Below are 18,292 nucleotides of genomic sequence, written 5' to 3'. Positions count from 1 at the left end.
TCACAATAGTGGAATCGTAGCTCAAATAACGAGTAAATGATCTCATTGTCATTTTTTGTCTTATGAAAATGGAATGTAATCATAAGTTGTTTGTTTGAGATGAATGACTAATCATTACTAATTGTAAATAATAATTATTCACATCACGTAAGATACAATGGCGACCATGAGATAATATTAATCGAATTAGGTGAATAAATTTAATCTAAAGGGATCAAAGATATTCCATTATGGTAATACACATATGACAATATCATTGGACAAAAGCTTAACATAAATACCTTTTGTAATGGTATATAATGGGAAGACCAACTTTAATACTTTTAGTGGATTGCCTTCAATAGGCGAAGAGTAAACAATATATGATAAGATGAAACTTATAACATAACCGATACAATCATAGCAACAAAAAGCAACAGATGATCTTATGGAACAATAAGAGATCCAAATGTTCAAAAACTGCTTTGGGGGTAGATCTATTAAGGCTAACACAAGGCAGCATGAGTAGACACTGTCCGTATGATCGGGCCCTGGACCATCAAATCATTGTTTCTTCTCCTCTTTTCCATCACCACCATGATCAACTTCCATCAATTAAGGCTAACACAAGGAAGCATGAGTAGACACTGTCCCCATGATCGGGCCCTGGACCATCAAATCATTGTTTCCTCTCCTCTTTTCCATCACCACCAAGATCAATTTCCATGGTATCACATCCTATTAGTATTTGATACATGTCATCTATTTAACCAATCTCTTATTACTTCGCCTCTTTAATCACCCAACAAAATTGAAAGTGTGACCTAATCCAGCACAAACAAAACATATATTTGGCAAGTGTTGGAAACCTCTAAAAGGTGATTTCTTAACTTTGACAACAACTTTCATAAGTATGAATTGATTCCAACAAAAGTTTTCTGTACTTTCGTTGAAATTTACCATGGACACGATGTAGAACATTTCATCAATCCTCATAAGATTCTCCCTAGTGCACTACTGGAGTGGGACATTATGATTTTTCTTCATGCACAACACTAACATATTAGATAGGTTACAATGCATGCATGTAAGGATTATGTATTATGGTTTAAACAATAAGTTAGACATGATTTGTTGCATTGGTATTAGAAAACCTTGAACTTAAAATTAACTCCTCTAAGTGTTTTTAATTCGTTTAAGTAAATAAAATAATTGGGTACTTCGTTTTTAAGTGTTTGCCACTCAAGTAAATGCTGCAAACCAAGGTTGTAAATTGTTACTTGAAAAAGTGGCTTCCTTTTTTTTTTTTTTCTTCTATTTTATATTTTGATGTTTAGTTGTTGGACAAGAAGGTCAGGATGGCCGAGTGGTCTAAGGCGCCAGACTCAAGTTCTGGTTCTCGTTAGAGAGCGTGGGTTCAAATCCCACTTCTGACATTTTCATTTTACCCCACAATTCTCTTAGCTTTTTTTGGAATGTAATTTAACGTCATTTTCTGGATTACTTTTCAAAAGTATTTCTGGGTTCAAAAGTATTTTTGAAAGAAAAGCTGTGTAGAACAAACTGCATTGGCATTAGAAAACCTTGAACTTAAAATTAACTCCTCTAAGTGTTTTTAATTCGTTTAAGTAAATAAAATAGTTGGGTACTTCGTTTTTAACCGTTTGCCACTCAAGTAAATGCTGCAAACCCAGGTTGTGAATTGTTACTTGAGAAAGTGGCTTCCTCTTTGTTTTCTTCTCTTTTATATTTTAGTGTTTAGTTTCCAGACAAAAATGTCAGGATGGCCGAGTGGTCTAAGGCGCCAGACTCAAGTTCTGGTTCTCGTTAGAGAGCGTGGGTTCAAATCCCACTTCTAACATTTTTCATTTTCATTTTACCCCACACCCCATAATTCTCTTAGCTTTTTTCGGAATATAATTTAGTGCTGGTTTAAAAAAGTTTGGGTAGAAGTATCATAGAAGTCCCTGTAGCACTAAAAGTTAAATTCCATTTTATTCTCTTTATTTAAAAAATAGATAAATTAATATTGGAGTAACAAAATTTCGGTAAAAGTATTATGGAAGCCCTTGCACAAAGAAAAAAATGCAATTTTATCTATTTTACTCAAAAAAATGGGCAAATTATTCCTTGTAAGTTAAATCAAAGAGCAAACTCGTACTTTCAGTAAAAAGATTTTATCCATTTTTGTTGTTGAAAATCAGCATGTCTGACAGAATACCGTGATAGTTATTGTACCTCATTCTGACGTGTAGGGACTGGTTTTTACTAGTACAAATTTATATAATTTTTAATAAAGGATCAATTTGCTTTTTGATCTAATGTAAAAGGACTAATTTGCCTATTTTTAGTTGAAGGGGCAAAATGCAATCCGACTCTTAGTACAATGGCCTCTATGATACTTTTACCCAAAAAATTTTTATGTTCAAATCTTCTAATATTTTGGTCCCTAAATATCTTTGTGTTCAAATCATTACGAATTGTTATTGTTGGCGTGGCAAAAGACTTGTATTCAAATCTTCAATTGACATCAATTTTGAGTTTCATCTCTTAACAACAATTACTCACTTATTAAAAAGAAAAAAATTAAAGCTCGGTATTATACAGTGACTTTTTTATTTTTTCATAATAAAAATTTAATGGAATGTAATTGCTAAGAATATAAATATTATAATATTTAAAATTTAGTATACATGAGAAAGTGTTAATTAAAATCTAGAAAGATATATTGATAAGTTTAATTTATCGAACACTTTACTAGAAATGTTATGATAAATTTCAAATTTACACTTATAAAATAAAATAAAATATTTATTAATTTTAATATTTTTCAATGATATTTATTATTAACAGAAGTTTGTTTATTATTAATAAACACATAATTTTATCTATTTATTTTAAATAAAAGTACTTTGATACGAGTATCTAAAATTAATATATAATTAAATTTAAAATAAGTTTTAAATATTTAATATGCATTTGAATTAGAATATAAATTTAAATTTAATTCAATAGTAGTTAAAATATATTTAAAATTGCATATTTTTTATGATTTTGTAGTTTGAAATAGTATTATATAAAGATAATTTGTCTCAAAGATAATTTTAACACGTAAAATTCACTCTCCCACCAATTATATTTATCAAAAAAAAAAGTGATCAATTTTCATCTTTTTATTTATTTCCATTGAATCGGATAGCATTTATTCCATAATGAATTATTTTTAGAGAAAGAAAAAAAAAAGGAGAAATGAGTTTAGTGCAAATTGATGTTGAAATGGCTACTAGCAAGCATACTTCACTGCTTTTACCTCTCCAACCAGTTTCTTAAACCTGCTAATATACTCTTCAAGTGTTAATCCATGTATGTCGATAGCATAGCAACTGCATTCTTCTCCAATACCATTGATGCATGGCATTTGGTGAGCTGAAACATCCTAGATTTCAGTCATTTGCACCTCTCGATGTTCTTCCCGATTCTCTTGGAACCTTGTTTGTGATCTCTAGAGTTTCCCTTAATCCTATCTTTCCCTTCTTTCCTTTTACGGTCATGTCGATTTTCGGTTGTTAGGTTTCTACAATAAGCAACTGATTTTTCTTCTGAAAACCAGCATATACTCTTAGATTTCTTAAGCAGAAAACAAGTGAGCCACTAGCATTACTAGTCCAACACTGTTTCAGTTTGGATCATTAGTTTCAGTTTTCCCATGGAAGTTTTCGATTTTCCAATGAAATCCAGAGCAACCCGAGGGACAAAGCCTTGTTTCTTCAATCCTTACCAGCACTGTCGCTTTCCAACACAAACTACTTTCACACCATTTCAGGTATCAGGCAGTAACACTGGCTTTATAAAGCCGACATGGAATGCATAATAGTATGGTTCAGGAAAGAACTAATGTCTAAAGCAGCACTTAGAATATCAAGATTTATAACACACAATTTTAGAAAACCCCCGATTCTTTTTTTGCGCCAAAAAAGAGACTGAATTTATTAATTAGAACTGCGGAGAATAGATAATCACCCCAGCAGCTTGCATGTTTAACTACAGGAAATAAACAAACCCTGAATGGCTAAGATGATAACTACCCGAAAAAGTTATTAAAGGCGGTTCACCATGGTCCATAAAAAGCTGCAGGCCAAAATGAAAAACTGGTATAATCCCATTGTTAATGCATTATTACGACAAAAAGAAAAAACCTCAGGTCACGCATGCAATTGAACTATGAACAAGACCCCCCCCCCTGCTTCAATGGTGTGCCTTTGCTTCAGCTTTCCTTTGAGACTTTGCCTTCATCTGAGGATAAAAGTAAGAGTAACGTGTAAGCATTTGTTTTTATTATGAGTTTATCTCATACCCTTTACTGAATGGTTGCATATATATGTTGTGTTATCCGGACTAGAACATGGCAGATATAAACAGTAAACGTACCATGGAGACCCTTGTACTAAAAGTCTAATTGCATTTTGCCCGCTTTACTCAAAAAAATGGGCAAATTAACCTCTTTACATTAGATTAAAGAGCAAAATAGTCCTTTCAATTAAAAATTCCATCCGTTTTTAGTGCTAAAAATTGGCATTGCTGACTGAATAACCAAACAATTACATTGCTGACAGAATAACCAAACAATTACATGCGGCATGCCACATGTGCCTCATTCTGACATTTAGTGACCAAGTTTTAACAGTTGAGATGGATGAATTTTTAATAGAAAGACTAGTTTGCTCTTTGATCTAATGTATATGGACTAATTTGCCCATATTTTTAGTAGTGGAGGTAAATTGCAATCTAACTCTTAATACAAAGGCCTCTATAGTACTTTCAGCGGATATAAGCACATGTACGACGTGAGTATAATCAGTATTTTCTTCTTTTAGAAAAGAGAAAAAATTCCCCTATTTTAGATGATCATATCCGAATATCCATATCCAAAAATTGCATCAAATACAAGTATTGAACACTATACTTTATAAAAAATGGAGGACACAATTAACATAGTGGACATCCAGCACAAGACAAAACCTATGAACATATATCCTAAAGTAAAATGTCCAAACTCCATATGACATCTTATGCATCCATGGAAATGCATTTGAATGTAAAGCAAATGTCAAACAATCTTTGTTATTGTTAGATGCATAATGCATTAGATGCTAAAAATTTACCACATCATTACTTTGTTCATTCCTGAGATTAAATTTTCAAAACACTCTTATCTACAATGTCTCTAAATCCCCTTTTATTATTTATAACAACCAATGAATGTTTTGAAGATTTGCAAATAGATCAGAAGATTTCTGAAACAACACATTCGAGCAGGGTTTATCAACTAAAGAAACTGATATCCTGATCATGGTACATGCTATGCTATAATCAGACTCGTGTGAGTGTCGCACGCAAGAATATATCCAATACAAGTATGATTAATTTTATTAAGTTTTAACATATATTTAAAGTAGACCTTTTAATTCTGGCCCAGACTCAAAAACCACACTCCAACAATCCCGAACCTTAGCAACTTGTTTTAACCAAAAAAGGTCAGTCCGCCAAACCAGAACCCGGAAATGACCCTAAACCTAAAATGATAGAACAAGTAATGTCAATTGGCTCGAAAGTGAATGTAGTTCCAACGCAAAAACCCAAAAAACTATCCTTAAGTCTGGACTACCAAACTTAGATGACCCGAACATGAAAGAGACCTGAACTCGAAATGATCCATAGCTAAAATGACCTGAAATTGTTAAAAACTCGAATTGACCCGACTCAGATTAAGCCAACCAAAACTAACCCAACCCTCCCAATTGATCATATTTCCGAAACCAAGTCCGAATGAGTCGGAGCAACATAGCCTAATATCTTCGTTCTAATAACAACAATTAAAACTAAAACAAATAAAAAGGGTTATGAAAATGCATCTTATCAGATAATGAAGAACCACATCAAAATCCAATTACAATAAGATAACATGAAATGCGAAAAACATAATCAAGACTCAGTAAACAGAAAATAAATAAAAGCAAATAAAATGGAGGTACCTTGAGGTACTTGAGCTTAAAGTTCCCATAAACAAGTCCAAAAGAAAAAGCAGATGCACGAGCCACCTATTATATTATATATAAAACCAAAAACTCAATCAACTTAAACAAAAGATAATCTGATTTTAGATTATTTATTGGCAAAGAATCAAAATGAGATCTATTGTTCATATAATTTTATGCTTTGTCTTGCAGAAGTCAATTAGGGAATCAAAAGAAAAAAAGAGGAGAAAAAGGGAAAATAAATTACGAGAGCGAGAGTGCTGGTGCCAGAGTAAGGTCCAGGTGGCGGCGCCATGGCTTTGGTTTTTGTTTGTGTGATCGGAAAATGAGTGATGGAGATGCAATGGAAATATAGTCTGCAGTGGCTGAAGGGAAAACAAAGAGCTCTTGGCCTTGGTTTTTATATTTTGTGGAGCTTCATCTACAAAACGAAGTCGTTTTAGGATGAGAAAAGGGGCTGCTTTGGTTAGAGTTGTGCCTGGGCCAGGTCAAGTTCGGATTGGACCCTAACCAAATTCTAGGCCCGGGAAAATTTAACCAAATTAAAAATACTAAAATAAATATTTTTCAACAAAATTAAAAATATATATACTAAAATAACGCTGAGGGAAGTGCAATTTAATAATCAAATACCTCGAAAATATTAGCAACATAATAATAAAATAACAGCAAAACTGTAGAAAAACAGCAGCAAAACAACAATTTTTTTTTGCAAAGTTGAGCTAAATTTGGGCCTTAAAAACATTACTTAAAGCCCATCCCATTTCCTAAAGGGCCTTTTTCTTATTCAAGCCCATTTTTAAGCCTATATTTTTACACAATCCCTTCCACTTATTAAATCGGATCACTAACCCATGAAAAATTCTAATTGCGGCCTTACATTATTTAATTTCTTTTTTAGTAACCAAAAATCTTCAAACAATAATTGAGCTTTTGTCTGCATTAGTTTGTACATTTAATTTTTAACATAATTCGGTCCTATATTTTTATAATGTTATTAGTTAGTTCAAATAATTAATATAGTTAATTTTTCGGTTTAAATATTACATGATTATATATAATTTGAATACATTAAAATTCTTAGGAACAAAAAGGCCCTCCTCCTATTGACACGTGGGCACTCACCCGTGCTCCTTTTCTTTTTCTTTTTTCAATTTTACAAAAGTGGTTTAATTTCAAATTTAGTCTTTCCATTATACTTAAATTTGAAATTTAATCATTATACTTAAATTTTATCATAAATTGATCTTATATTTCCATAACATTATTAGTTAATCCAAATAATTAATATAGTTAACTTTTCGATTAAAATTTTATATGGTTATATATAATTTGAATACTTTAAGGGTCATAGGAATATACATATTTTTAAGCTCGCCTTACTTTTTTTTTACATTATAAGATAATGGTCAAATTTTAATGTTGACCTCTATACTATACTAAAGCTTGTATTAAATCTATATATTTTAATTTTTGACATAATTTAGTCTTTTCACTTTTATAATATTATTAATTAGTCTAAATAGTTAATATTGTTAACTATTTCAATTACAATATTGTATCTATTTTTTAAGAACACTATTCCAACAAAAATTATTCTATCATAACGTTCGAATGCGTGTTTTTAATAAAAAGATTCACATAAGCATTTTCCATATAAATTTTTCATTACATCACTACTAAGTGATTTTTTTTTTAATTTTAAAATGTCACACCATTGAACTTAACTGAAGAATTTTAATGGTGGTAACGATTGAAGCTGAATTTCTAATTTTGAAAAGTAAAGGAAGTAAATTCTTGAAAAATAAAATAAGGAGACTAATTTTCAAATGTATGAAGTGTGTAGGATTTAAATCATATTTTAACCTGTAACTTTTTACTCCATAATTTGATATAGATAAATAATCAACCCATTTCACAATGTCACACAAGTGAACTTAATAGAAGAATTTTAAAAGTGACAACAAATTAGACCTAAATTTTTAAATTCAAAAAGTAGAGAGTTTAAATATTTAAAAATAAAAATAGGATTGGAATATAGTTTAGCCTGCAATTTTTTTCTCTATAATTTGACATAAACAAATAATCAACCAAACACAAAGCCTGAGAATCATACTAGTAAATTCTTTCTGCATGCATCAGTTTAATCGATACTACAATCTTCCAAAAGTATGTACAAATAATTCAAAAGTTTTTAGTTAAGTCACTAGACTATAGGGTTTTTTTTTTTTTAAGTTTCGCCAACGAGTTCCAAGCGACAATTCGATGATAGATAAAGCAGATCGATACGCATCAACGAGTAGAAGAACATAACTTAAATCCAAGTTGATCTGACGGTCAGTTTTGAATATTAGAGAAAAAAGTTGATTGAATTTTGATTCATAGATTCAAGACATCCAAAGTTGTTTCATGAAAAAAAAAATTGAACTATTCAAAAGTTTCTATTCAAGTCAATGGACTGTTAAAATTGATGCTATATGACTTTCTTTATTTGCATTGTTTGTACTAATCGAAAGCTCTCTTTCCTTTTTTTCTCTACAGTTCAATTTTTTCATGAAATAATTTTGGACATCACAATTCTCTGAACCAAAACTCAAAAAAAAAATTTCTCCGATCTTCGGCACTGACTGTCAGATTGACTTAAATCTAAGGTATGTTCTTCTACTCGTTGATGGGTATTGATCAACCGTACCAATCGTTGAATCGTCACTTGGAGCTGGCTCGCAAAACTTTTTTTTTAAAGAAAAAAACTTAACAGTAAAGTGACTTGAATAAGAACTTTTGAATAGTTCAGTGACTTAAATAAAAACTTTTAAATAGTTCAATAACCAAATTGTAACTTTATTTAATTAAATGACCAAAACAAAAACTTACCCATAATTTAATGACTAATAATGTAGTTTACCCAAAATACAAATATCTAATTCAAAAACCATCTTTCCTTGAGATCAGTACTTGTTTACCTACCCACATTCTCTGACAAAGTACCATGTTGCTATAAATATATGCATCTTCTAATGTTCTTAGTACAAAGTAAATGTTCATCTAAGCATAGATGTGAGCGTTCGAAAAACAGCTTCTTCACAAGGGATCGTAATGCCCATATCGTGATCGAACCCAAACTCTTCCTCGGCTCGGTGGAGCAAGAATTGAAACTCGGGGTGTGTCAAGAACGAGATCGGGACAATGTATCTGCTTCGGTTTTCGCCAACGTAAACGGCAAAGTGGCCTTTGGGTACGTCGAGAGGGAGACCATCTCCGTCGTACCCGCGGTGTTTCTTCCCCAAGCTCGAACATCTCTTGAGGATTTGCTTCAAAACCGCGGTCTGAGGCAGCTTGTGTGATTTCCTGATCGCCATTGATGTTTTGGATGGTTTGGATCCTGGAGGGTATTTATTTATGGAGAAAAGTTTGGGTATATATATTATAGGTTTAATTGCATTTAACATCCTTAAGTTAGGGTCTAGGTTTTAAACTGACCCTAACTTCAAAATGTTAATTCCTCAAAATATCAAATATCGTATTGATCAGGTCTTTTAGTCAACTTATCCATTGGCTAGGCCGTTAGATGTTAGCTCATATACAACGTAAAACATATTTAAGGCACATGTCTATCTACTACATGACACAGGCAAGTAGAGGTCTTTACCCAGAAAAATAATAAAATTTCAATGAAATTCCTTTAGAAATTTTAAAATTGCAAGCGAAATTCCTTTAGGGTTTAGGGTTTAGGGTTTAGGGTTTAGGATCATAATGGTAAAACTTATATTTTGGCCCTCTAAATATTTACAATTCATTTATGATCCTTTAAGAAAATTGACTTCCCTTTGTAGCTTGAATCGGACATGTATAAAAAGTCCTAAATTTTATTTATATCGTGTTTGATATAGCAACATGTTTGATTACTAATGTAAAAAACTTTATTTAATACATGTGTTAAAATAATTAGATATAAAATAAATAATAAATAGTATAAATTTAAACTTAAAATTAAAAATAATGAGTAAAACTCTTGTTAAAAATAAGCACAAAATTTTCCTTCTCTTTGCTAAAAAAAATGTCAAGAGAGTGATTAAATATTGCCAAATAAAATTAGTTTATTTCTAACTCGTATGTTAAGATATGTTGAGAAAAAAATACTCCTACCAAAATTAGGAATTGGGGACAAATTATCCATTATATAGGTATACTTATTTATAATTTGATCCATGCAATTTAAATATAATCCGCATCATATATGATCCGATGCTTAACATCTAAATTGCCGATTCAACAGTCGGAAGAGCATCATTGATGCAATAATAATACTTTGAAAACTTAATTAGAACGTATTAAAGTCCAAGGACCGATTTAAATTCTGGATGAGAGTTTTGTGACGTTTAATGGAATTAACCCTATAGTGAAAAACAATATACGGTTGCATGGAATTTCGGGTTCTAAACTTAGGTGTACGTTAACTGTTGAAAAGCCCATGGATTCTGTTCTGAGTCAGATTCAAGGTGGAATTATTACAGTAAATTGGCTTTAATTGTCTGGAAATTTGAAGTTTTTATGTAATAATAATAAAAAAAGAGAGAGAGAGAGAGGAAATATTGGATGATTTATCAAATGAAAATGGTGTCTTTATTATGTTTAATTAAATGGATAAGCTGAATCATCATTATCTATCTGCCTTAAATCACGGACCGATAATTAAGTGTGTACGGGACAGTACAGCAGCTGTTGTTGTGTTTGGATTTTTGTGTTTTGTTAATGTGAGGGTTAACTCCGCCTAAGATGACTAAATTCTTTATTTCTTTATGGTTAAAATTTAAAAAATTATAAATTGAATTATTCGAATATTTTTATTTACGTAATTAAATTATTCGATAGTTTTAATATAAGTTATTTAGTTGTTAAATTTTTATTTTTTAAAAGTTTAATCAGCAAGTTTTAAACCATGATTTGACAATTAATATGATTGATTAATACTTATCGACGAGTAGAAAAGTATATTTTAGATTCAAGTTAACCTAGCAATCAGAGTTAGAGATCTCAGAAAAAAATTATTTAGATTTTAATTCGCAAATTCGTGATGTTAAAAGCTATTTTATGCAAAAAAACAATTGGTGCAGATGGTTCTAACATGAAGTGTCATACAACAACGATTTTAACGGTTTAATGACTTAAATAAAAATTTTTAAATAATTTCATGATTATCTTATAATTTTTTGAAGTTAATGATTAAAACGTAAGTTTATTAATAATTTTGTGAGGGTGGATGAGGATTACCCTTAATTATGGCTTGTGATTCTTTGGTGTCTGTGTTTGAAGTGCAGAAAAAAGACTTGTTCATAGTAACTTGCAGAAACCCCATGTGGGTTTTTACTGTTGGATTTGCAGGTTTTGACCCTTTGTTTAATGCAATTTTTTTAGTTTTATTTATTTATTTTAATTATGTTTGTGGATATGTTTGATCTTTATAATGGGCTTTCATATAATAACATAGGTATGTAATTGGAAAAGGGTTTCAACATTTTCAATTATTTTTCGGATATTTAAATTCACTAAAATTACTTTAAAATATGTATAAAATCAAAATTATAAGATATATTCGAATTTAAATTTGCAATACCAAAACAAGAACATGAATGCTTGATTTAAGACTAAGAAAAACAAATGAACAAAAAGGGAAAATAAATTACCCCACATGTCACAATCTATCAAAGGCACACATGCAGTGTTGTGTGAAGGAAATAAATTACCCCCACAAGACAAATATTTCTTTTTCCTTTTTGGAAATATTTGGGTATCAGATCATTGTTTGTGTTAGTATATTTTTTAAAAAGTTTTAATAGTATTAAATTAAAATTTTACCATCTTAAGGGCTTAACGCGTAAATTTACCAATATATTAATTAATAATTTTAAAAGTTTTGAAGGGATTACAAAATAAATTTTCCATTTTGGGAGGGGGAAAGCCCCTACCCGGCTCCCTTGGTGTCGTCCTCATATATATATTTTGGTCGAAATCAATGTATCCACCATTAGTAAGATGACTAATCTCCTCATCTTGTTGGCCACAAAGTATTTTCCATACTCATGAGGGAGAATCGAACACCAAGAGAAGTTGGTTTAAGTTTTGATCAAATAATCTTATAATTATTTATTATGCTTTAAATGTTTCTATAAAATATAAAATACTATATTATATTTCCATAATCTATAATCGACTAAATTTTTTTTTGAACAATTTCACTATAAATTCTGATCATTTCAGTTATTTTTGACATAATGTCTAAAATTACCCATAACCCCTTCTCAATCAACAAATACTATATATCTTAATTAACATAAAATATTAAGTTCAAAATCAATTTGTTTTTATTATTATATATAGCTAAAATCAAATTATGAAATTTTTAGGTAAACAAAATAAATGTTTTACTAATTTTTTTAAAATCGAAAAAAATGAAAGGGAAGGGTAGGTCCATACCAACCATTGATGGGTTGGGTTGTCTGTTTAGACCTGAATTTTGAGAGGATTTTGACAAAAATATTAGGTCAGAAAAATGAGCTTAGATAAAAAAATTAGGTCTATTTAAAATAAGGGTTGGGCTTGGGCTTGAACATTCAAGTCTCAAGCTCGGCCCAGCTCGATCCTTTTTTAAAATTTCTAATGCAGAAATTTATTATGCTTTAAATGTTTCCATAAAAATTTAAAATAATATATTATATTTCCATAATCTATAATCGACCAGTTTATTTTTTTGAACAATTTCATTACAGGTTCTGATCATATCAGCTCTTTTTGACACAATACCTATAACTGCTCATAGCCCAACCAACAAATACTATATATCTTAATTAACATAAAACATTAAGTTCAAAATTAATTTGTTTTTATTATCGTAGCTAAAATCAAATTACGAAATTTTTAGGGAAACAAAATAAATGTTTTACTAATTTTTTTAAAATCAAAAAAAATTGAAAGGGAAGGGGTAGGTCCATACCAACCGTTGATGGGTTGAGTTATCCGATCATACCTAAATTTTTATAGGATTTTGACAAAAATATTAGGTCGGAAAAATGAGCTTAAGCAAAAAAATTAGGTCTATTTAAAATAAGGGTTGGGCTCGGGCTTGAACATTCAAGTCCCAAGCTTGGCAGAGCTCGATCCATTTTTTAAATTTCTAATGCTTTATATTATGTTATTTTATATATTATACAATTTATAACACATAAAAATTAAATTTATAGTAATATATAATACTACAACAATGTAAACTTTAAAAATCGTTAGGATGACTATATGTAAAATTATAATAAATAAAATATATAAAAATAATATATATGTTAATTTTTTATAAATATAATATAAGTGTTCTTAAAATCGACATGGATTAGTGATTACAAATATGAATCAACTTAAATAAAATTTTATATTAATATTTTAAATCAATTTAAACTTAAATAAACATAAAATTCACTAATATCATATTTAGACTCGAACCAATTCAACCCGACAATAAACCTCTAGCACGTAGGTCCCTGTCAGAGTGATGAAAGAGATCCCCCAGAGGATGATAAAAATCTTCAGGTTGTCCCACTCTTGCCTATTCTTGTTGCAATCTGCTATTCATGGCCTATCATTATGTAAAACCAACAATAATGGCCCATTCCATATTCAATATCGTTGAATCATGGCGACTTGATAATATGAATATTATTGTATTAAAAGTTTAAATTATTTTTATTTTTTATTAAAAATAAATAAATTAATCTTTATATATTAGATCAAAGAGGAAACTGATGTTTTTCTTAAAAAATATATCTATCTCTACTACTAAAAATTGATTTTGTACACTGGCACGTCATGTGTAATTGTCTAGTTATTTCATTAGTCAAGCTAATTTTTAACAGTAAAAATGAATGAAAATTTAACAGAAAGGACGCATTTGCTTTTTAAACTAACAATTAATTTGCTCATTTTTTTTAGTAAAGAGGGTAAAATACAATTTCACTCCTAGTATAAGAATTTTCACGATACCTTTATCAATCAACGCTTCATATTGAAAAGGAATTTGATGTCCTTTGAGTAAGGTTATAGATTTGAAAAAAACAGTGCTGAAAGATTTTTATTTCCGTTTAAAGATTTGATCCAATTCGACTTCAAATTTAACGGGGTTGAATATAATTACATGATATGGTGAAACATCTTAAACAAATTTTTTTATGCACTTTCCAAAAGAAACCCAAACAAGCAACAAAATTTTGGGATTAATTTGCAACCTTCAAAATTCAAAACACATTTACAAAATAAAAAATTAAAAAAATGCAAATCAAAATCACCATATCTATATATATATATATATATGGCTTTGCTTGTTAATCTCTGTTCTTCTTAGCACCTCAAAAATCAAGATTTATATCTTGATATTATCATTCTTCTCTAATTTGTAATATGTACCCAAAAAAAATATTACGAGCTTTGGCTCAAGCATTACTTATTCGAGTTAGCTTGATGAATTCCTCTTCGGCACATGGAACAATAAGACCCCTCACCGGATAATCGAAACCGAACTCTTCCTCGGCTTGCCTTAACAAAGCTTGGAACAAAGGGTGCTTCAAGTACGATATCGGAACCACAAATCTCTTGTTCTTCTCTTCGTCCCCAACGTAAACCGCGAAATGGCCTTTTGGGACAATATTTACCACTTTACTATCCGACGATGTTCTGTATGAGCACTGTTGCTTCGAGTGTGACCGTCTTCTGATAATCTGCTTCGCGTGAAGCATCATCTCCAGTAACCGAATCCCCATTGATATGATCTGATCTCTAGTAGGTTTTTTTTAATTACTTTCATGTCCTTCGCCTATGGGGGTATATTATATATATACACAAGGGCTTAGGGATTTAATGCATTGATATAATATTTTTGCATGGATGAAAAAGGAATCAACATGTACTTTGTCCTTGAGCTTTGAAGTTGTATATATAATATATATTATATTAACAAGTTGGATTTAAAAAGGGATTTAAAAAGGACCCTATGAGGGAAAACTACTTTGATGAAGCTCTCGCCCACTGGTTTCTCACATATCCATGGAAGGGTTTTATGTGGAGCTTTTGTTTGCATGTTCTTATGTCAGTCTCTATATCCGGGAATTCATGGTTTCTTTTTCTCTTTCTGCCACAAACTACGTCTACATTGAATATTAAATTTTTAGGGTTAAAATATATTTTCATCATTTAAATTAATTGTTAAATTTATAAATTTAAATTAGGACTAAAACGGAAATTTTACTAAACTATTTTATCCACGACAGCTCGACACACGGCAAGCTCTCCCTCAAATTTCTCAATCCTCATGTTTAAAGTCCTCGGTTGTGGCCATTGTTTCCTTCTTCAAAATCAACACCATGGACTCAAGAGCATCGTCCCTCACTATTAGCTTATCCGTAGTGAAATTAAGTATCCCTTGCATTTCTTCTACATTGGAACCGAGAGACTCCAACAAACTTCCTTGAATTGCTCTTCCTTCAAGTCCAATTCCATAGTGCGTCCCTTAACTTCATCATGTGTCTCCCTCATGTCCCTCATGGATTCCTTGAGATTAACCACTCATTCCTCTAAAGCCATCAACATATCTCTATTAATAAATAAAATAATAACATATAATTTTAAAATTTTAAAAGTAAAATTTACTTACCTTTCGTAATTATTGATTATGATCGAATAATTTTATTAACGGTATATAAAATTATACACATTAAACTGCGTCCCATACGCATTACATGCATGCTGAAGGGTTTGAGCAGCTTTTTTTTTTCTTCCTCTTTTTCAGTATTTTAAATGTTTTTATATATATATATTTCATATTTAGGGTTTGAGACAAAAATTATCTTTAAAATTCAAATATACATTCCTTTCTTGAGAATGCAATATACCTCATTATTGCATCCCACACTTATTGGTAATATTTATAAATAATAGGTCTCCCTCTAATTACCTCACGGGTATGCCTTGCATGGATTTTGCCTGATTTTTTTTAACTAGTCTAACTTTTGTCAAATTATTTATGTGATGTGCTGTGTATTAGTTGAATATTACATTATAATTAATAGGACATATATTCATACTTATAATTTGTACTTATTATATACTTATAATAATATTGTCTTTATACTAATGAAATTAAAAATAAATAAATAATGGGTGTAAATGGTAAAAATAATAACAAATATATGATGATTTTTTGAAGACCTTAATTGGGGGATGGTTGAGCCAGCCAATCGGTCGACGGATGCATGTGGTTATGAATATTGTTATATTATCCAGTTAAACGTGGCAATGGCAGGCAGCTGCTATCCACTGCGAATTGGTGCCCGACGTCAATCTAGTATTAGGTCATCCAGATTTGGGCGGATGTGAAGTAGCTATATGTAGATTTATCAATTTTTATACCAAGTTAAATTCAATTTAGTTGATCACTAGTCAATTTTCCAATAGAAATTTTGCAATTATAAAATTTAACAATAATCTGAAATAAAAGATCTAAATAAGTAATCTGAAATGATTCAAACTTAAAATGATTTTATAATAATTGAACTTAAAAAGAATCGAGTCTCAAATTCGAATAATTAAAACTCAGAACAATTCATAACCGAAATAATCCGAACATAAATAATTCAAATATTTTAAACTTGAACTAACCCATTTCTAATCTATACGACGTTAAATCAACTCAATTCACCTAATTGACGAATTTACATGTATCCAAATATTGATAACTTGAACAGCGTTGTTGGCTCATTGACCAAAAGTGTTCACCCTACAACTCATGTCATGGGTTCGAGTGAAGGATTATATGCTTATAATTCAATTTAAGCCTTCCAATCTTTTAATATTTTTTTCATTTTAATATTATATTATTTTATCTCAAACCTTATACAAAGTTATTAGTATTACAAATATTAAATTACTTAGAATCTCATATGATGACATAATGGTTAGAATATTTATCGTCCCAGATGTGGTTTGAGTTTAAGTCACACTTGTCGCGTTTATTATTTTAGGCTTTGTCCTGTTCTTGTAATTCACAAAAAAAACAATATATAATAAATATATTCATTAAAATTTACATAAAATTAAATATTTAGATTTCATTGTGTTCTATATTTAAATGTATAAGTTTTATTATAAAAAATTTTGAAAAGATAAAATGCAATCATGATAATGTAATTATATATTTATTAAAAAATTAATTTTTTAATCGAATTGACTCTGATTAATTCATAAATTAACTTAATTATGAATTATCAAGCATTAGCTCTCTAGTTAGCGGCGGATCTTTTTGGGTGCCTAAGGCACCAAAATTTTGAAAAATTTTCCTTCAAAATATTTAAAAATATTTAATTAAACCTCTCAAATTTTAAAATTCTCATTAATCTTATAAAATTTTAATTAATTCTTTAATCTTAATTTTTTAAAAATTTATTAAATTTTACTAATCTCTCAAAATTTAATCCCAGAATCCACATTGTAGTCCAATGTTGTTGGTGCCATGCCATGCCGTGCCATGCCCTAAACAATGATTTTAATCCACATACATCAGCCATGGCAGGTGTCTGAAAATTAGAAGAGAAACACATAAATAAATAAATAAATAACCCAAAAGTAGAACAGAAGAGGTAAGGGAGGTTTTTCAGGTCAGGAAGGGTTTTCCAATGTACGGCCGTCTGTTTTGTCTGACATTATCGGTTAACCCCTGCTGGTCCTTTCGATTAGAGTGACCAAAGCCATGTGATTGTTTGATGTTGTCGGGCCTCTAAATATGTCCCACGGCTGCGAATAGAATTGGATGAATTTGTCAAATGAATTGATTTGGATAAAAATGTTTGATGGGGGATTATAACGGTTAGATTTTAAGTGATTCGAATATCGTCATTTATTGAAAAATAAATATAGTGTTAAAAAACAAGGGAAGCACAAGTAGATTCATATAGAATTACATTTTTACTAATTGACTTTGATTAGAACGAAAAAATTTGATATTGGTATCATTAGTTTTTTAACATTAGTGAATTTTTTCTCCTCTATCGTGGTTTTTATTTTTCTTTTTCTTATTACTTTACGATCGTTCTACCGTCATTATCAATGTTTAATATAACAATAATTGTTATGTGATGAAAACGAAAATAAAGAGCTTGTATTAATATTGAATTGAGTTTTGAGCAAAATTGATTTATATGAAATCAAGCATGTATATATTTTTTATCATTATAAATTTAGAGAAT

At 30.0% G+C, this 18,292-nt stretch overlaps 3 protein-coding genes and 2 non-coding genes across 5 annotated transcripts; 2 read left to right on the top strand and 3 right to left on the bottom strand.

The window, feature by feature from the left end:
- Positions 1 to 1,331: 1,331 nt before the first annotated feature.
- On the top strand, positions 1,332 to 1,415 carry TRNAL-CAA (transfer RNA leucine (anticodon CAA)). The gene has a single exon. It is a non-coding gene; the product is annotated as a tRNA-Leu (tRNA).
- Positions 1,416 to 1,756: 341 nt separating this feature from the next.
- TRNAL-CAA (transfer RNA leucine (anticodon CAA)) lies at positions 1,757 to 1,840 on the top strand. Its single transcript has one exon. It is a non-coding gene; the product is annotated as a tRNA-Leu (tRNA).
- Positions 1,841 to 3,934: 2,094 nt separating this feature from the next.
- Positions 3,935 to 6,417, bottom strand: LOC108458365 (uncharacterized). Its single transcript, XM_017757728.2, has 3 exons — positions 6,262 to 6,417; positions 6,012 to 6,077; positions 3,935 to 4,272 (listed from the first exon to the last, which is right to left on the bottom strand). The coding sequence occupies exons 1-3, from the start codon at positions 6,307 to 6,309 to the stop codon at positions 4,225 to 4,227; spliced, it is 162 nt and encodes a 53-aa protein (XP_017613217.1). The 5' UTR covers positions 6,310 to 6,417; the 3' UTR covers positions 3,935 to 4,224.
- Positions 6,418 to 8,781: 2,364 nt separating this feature from the next.
- LOC108460068 (auxin-responsive protein SAUR50-like) lies at positions 8,782 to 9,544 on the bottom strand. The gene has a single exon (XM_017759448.2). It carries the CDS (start codon positions 9,461 to 9,463, stop codon positions 9,056 to 9,058), a length of 408 nt encoding a protein of 135 aa, XP_017614937.2. The 5' UTR covers positions 9,464 to 9,544; the 3' UTR covers positions 8,782 to 9,055.
- A 4,637-nt stretch (positions 9,545 to 14,181) lies between these two features.
- Positions 14,182 to 14,954, bottom strand: LOC108459764 (auxin-induced protein X15-like). The gene has a single exon (XM_017759169.2). The coding sequence runs from the start codon at positions 14,813 to 14,815 to the stop codon at positions 14,489 to 14,491; it is 327 nt and encodes a 108-aa protein (XP_017614658.1). The 5' UTR covers positions 14,816 to 14,954; the 3' UTR covers positions 14,182 to 14,488.
- Positions 14,955 to 18,292: the final 3,338 nt, after the last annotated feature.

The sequence above is a fragment of the Gossypium arboreum genome, chromosome 4 (assembly GCF_025698485.1).
Source record: "Gossypium arboreum isolate Shixiya-1 chromosome 4, ASM2569848v2, whole genome shotgun sequence".
Classification (NCBI taxonomy): domain Eukaryota; kingdom Viridiplantae; phylum Streptophyta; class Magnoliopsida; order Malvales; family Malvaceae; genus Gossypium; species Gossypium arboreum.
This window is presented reverse-complemented; position numbering and strand designations above follow the sequence as displayed.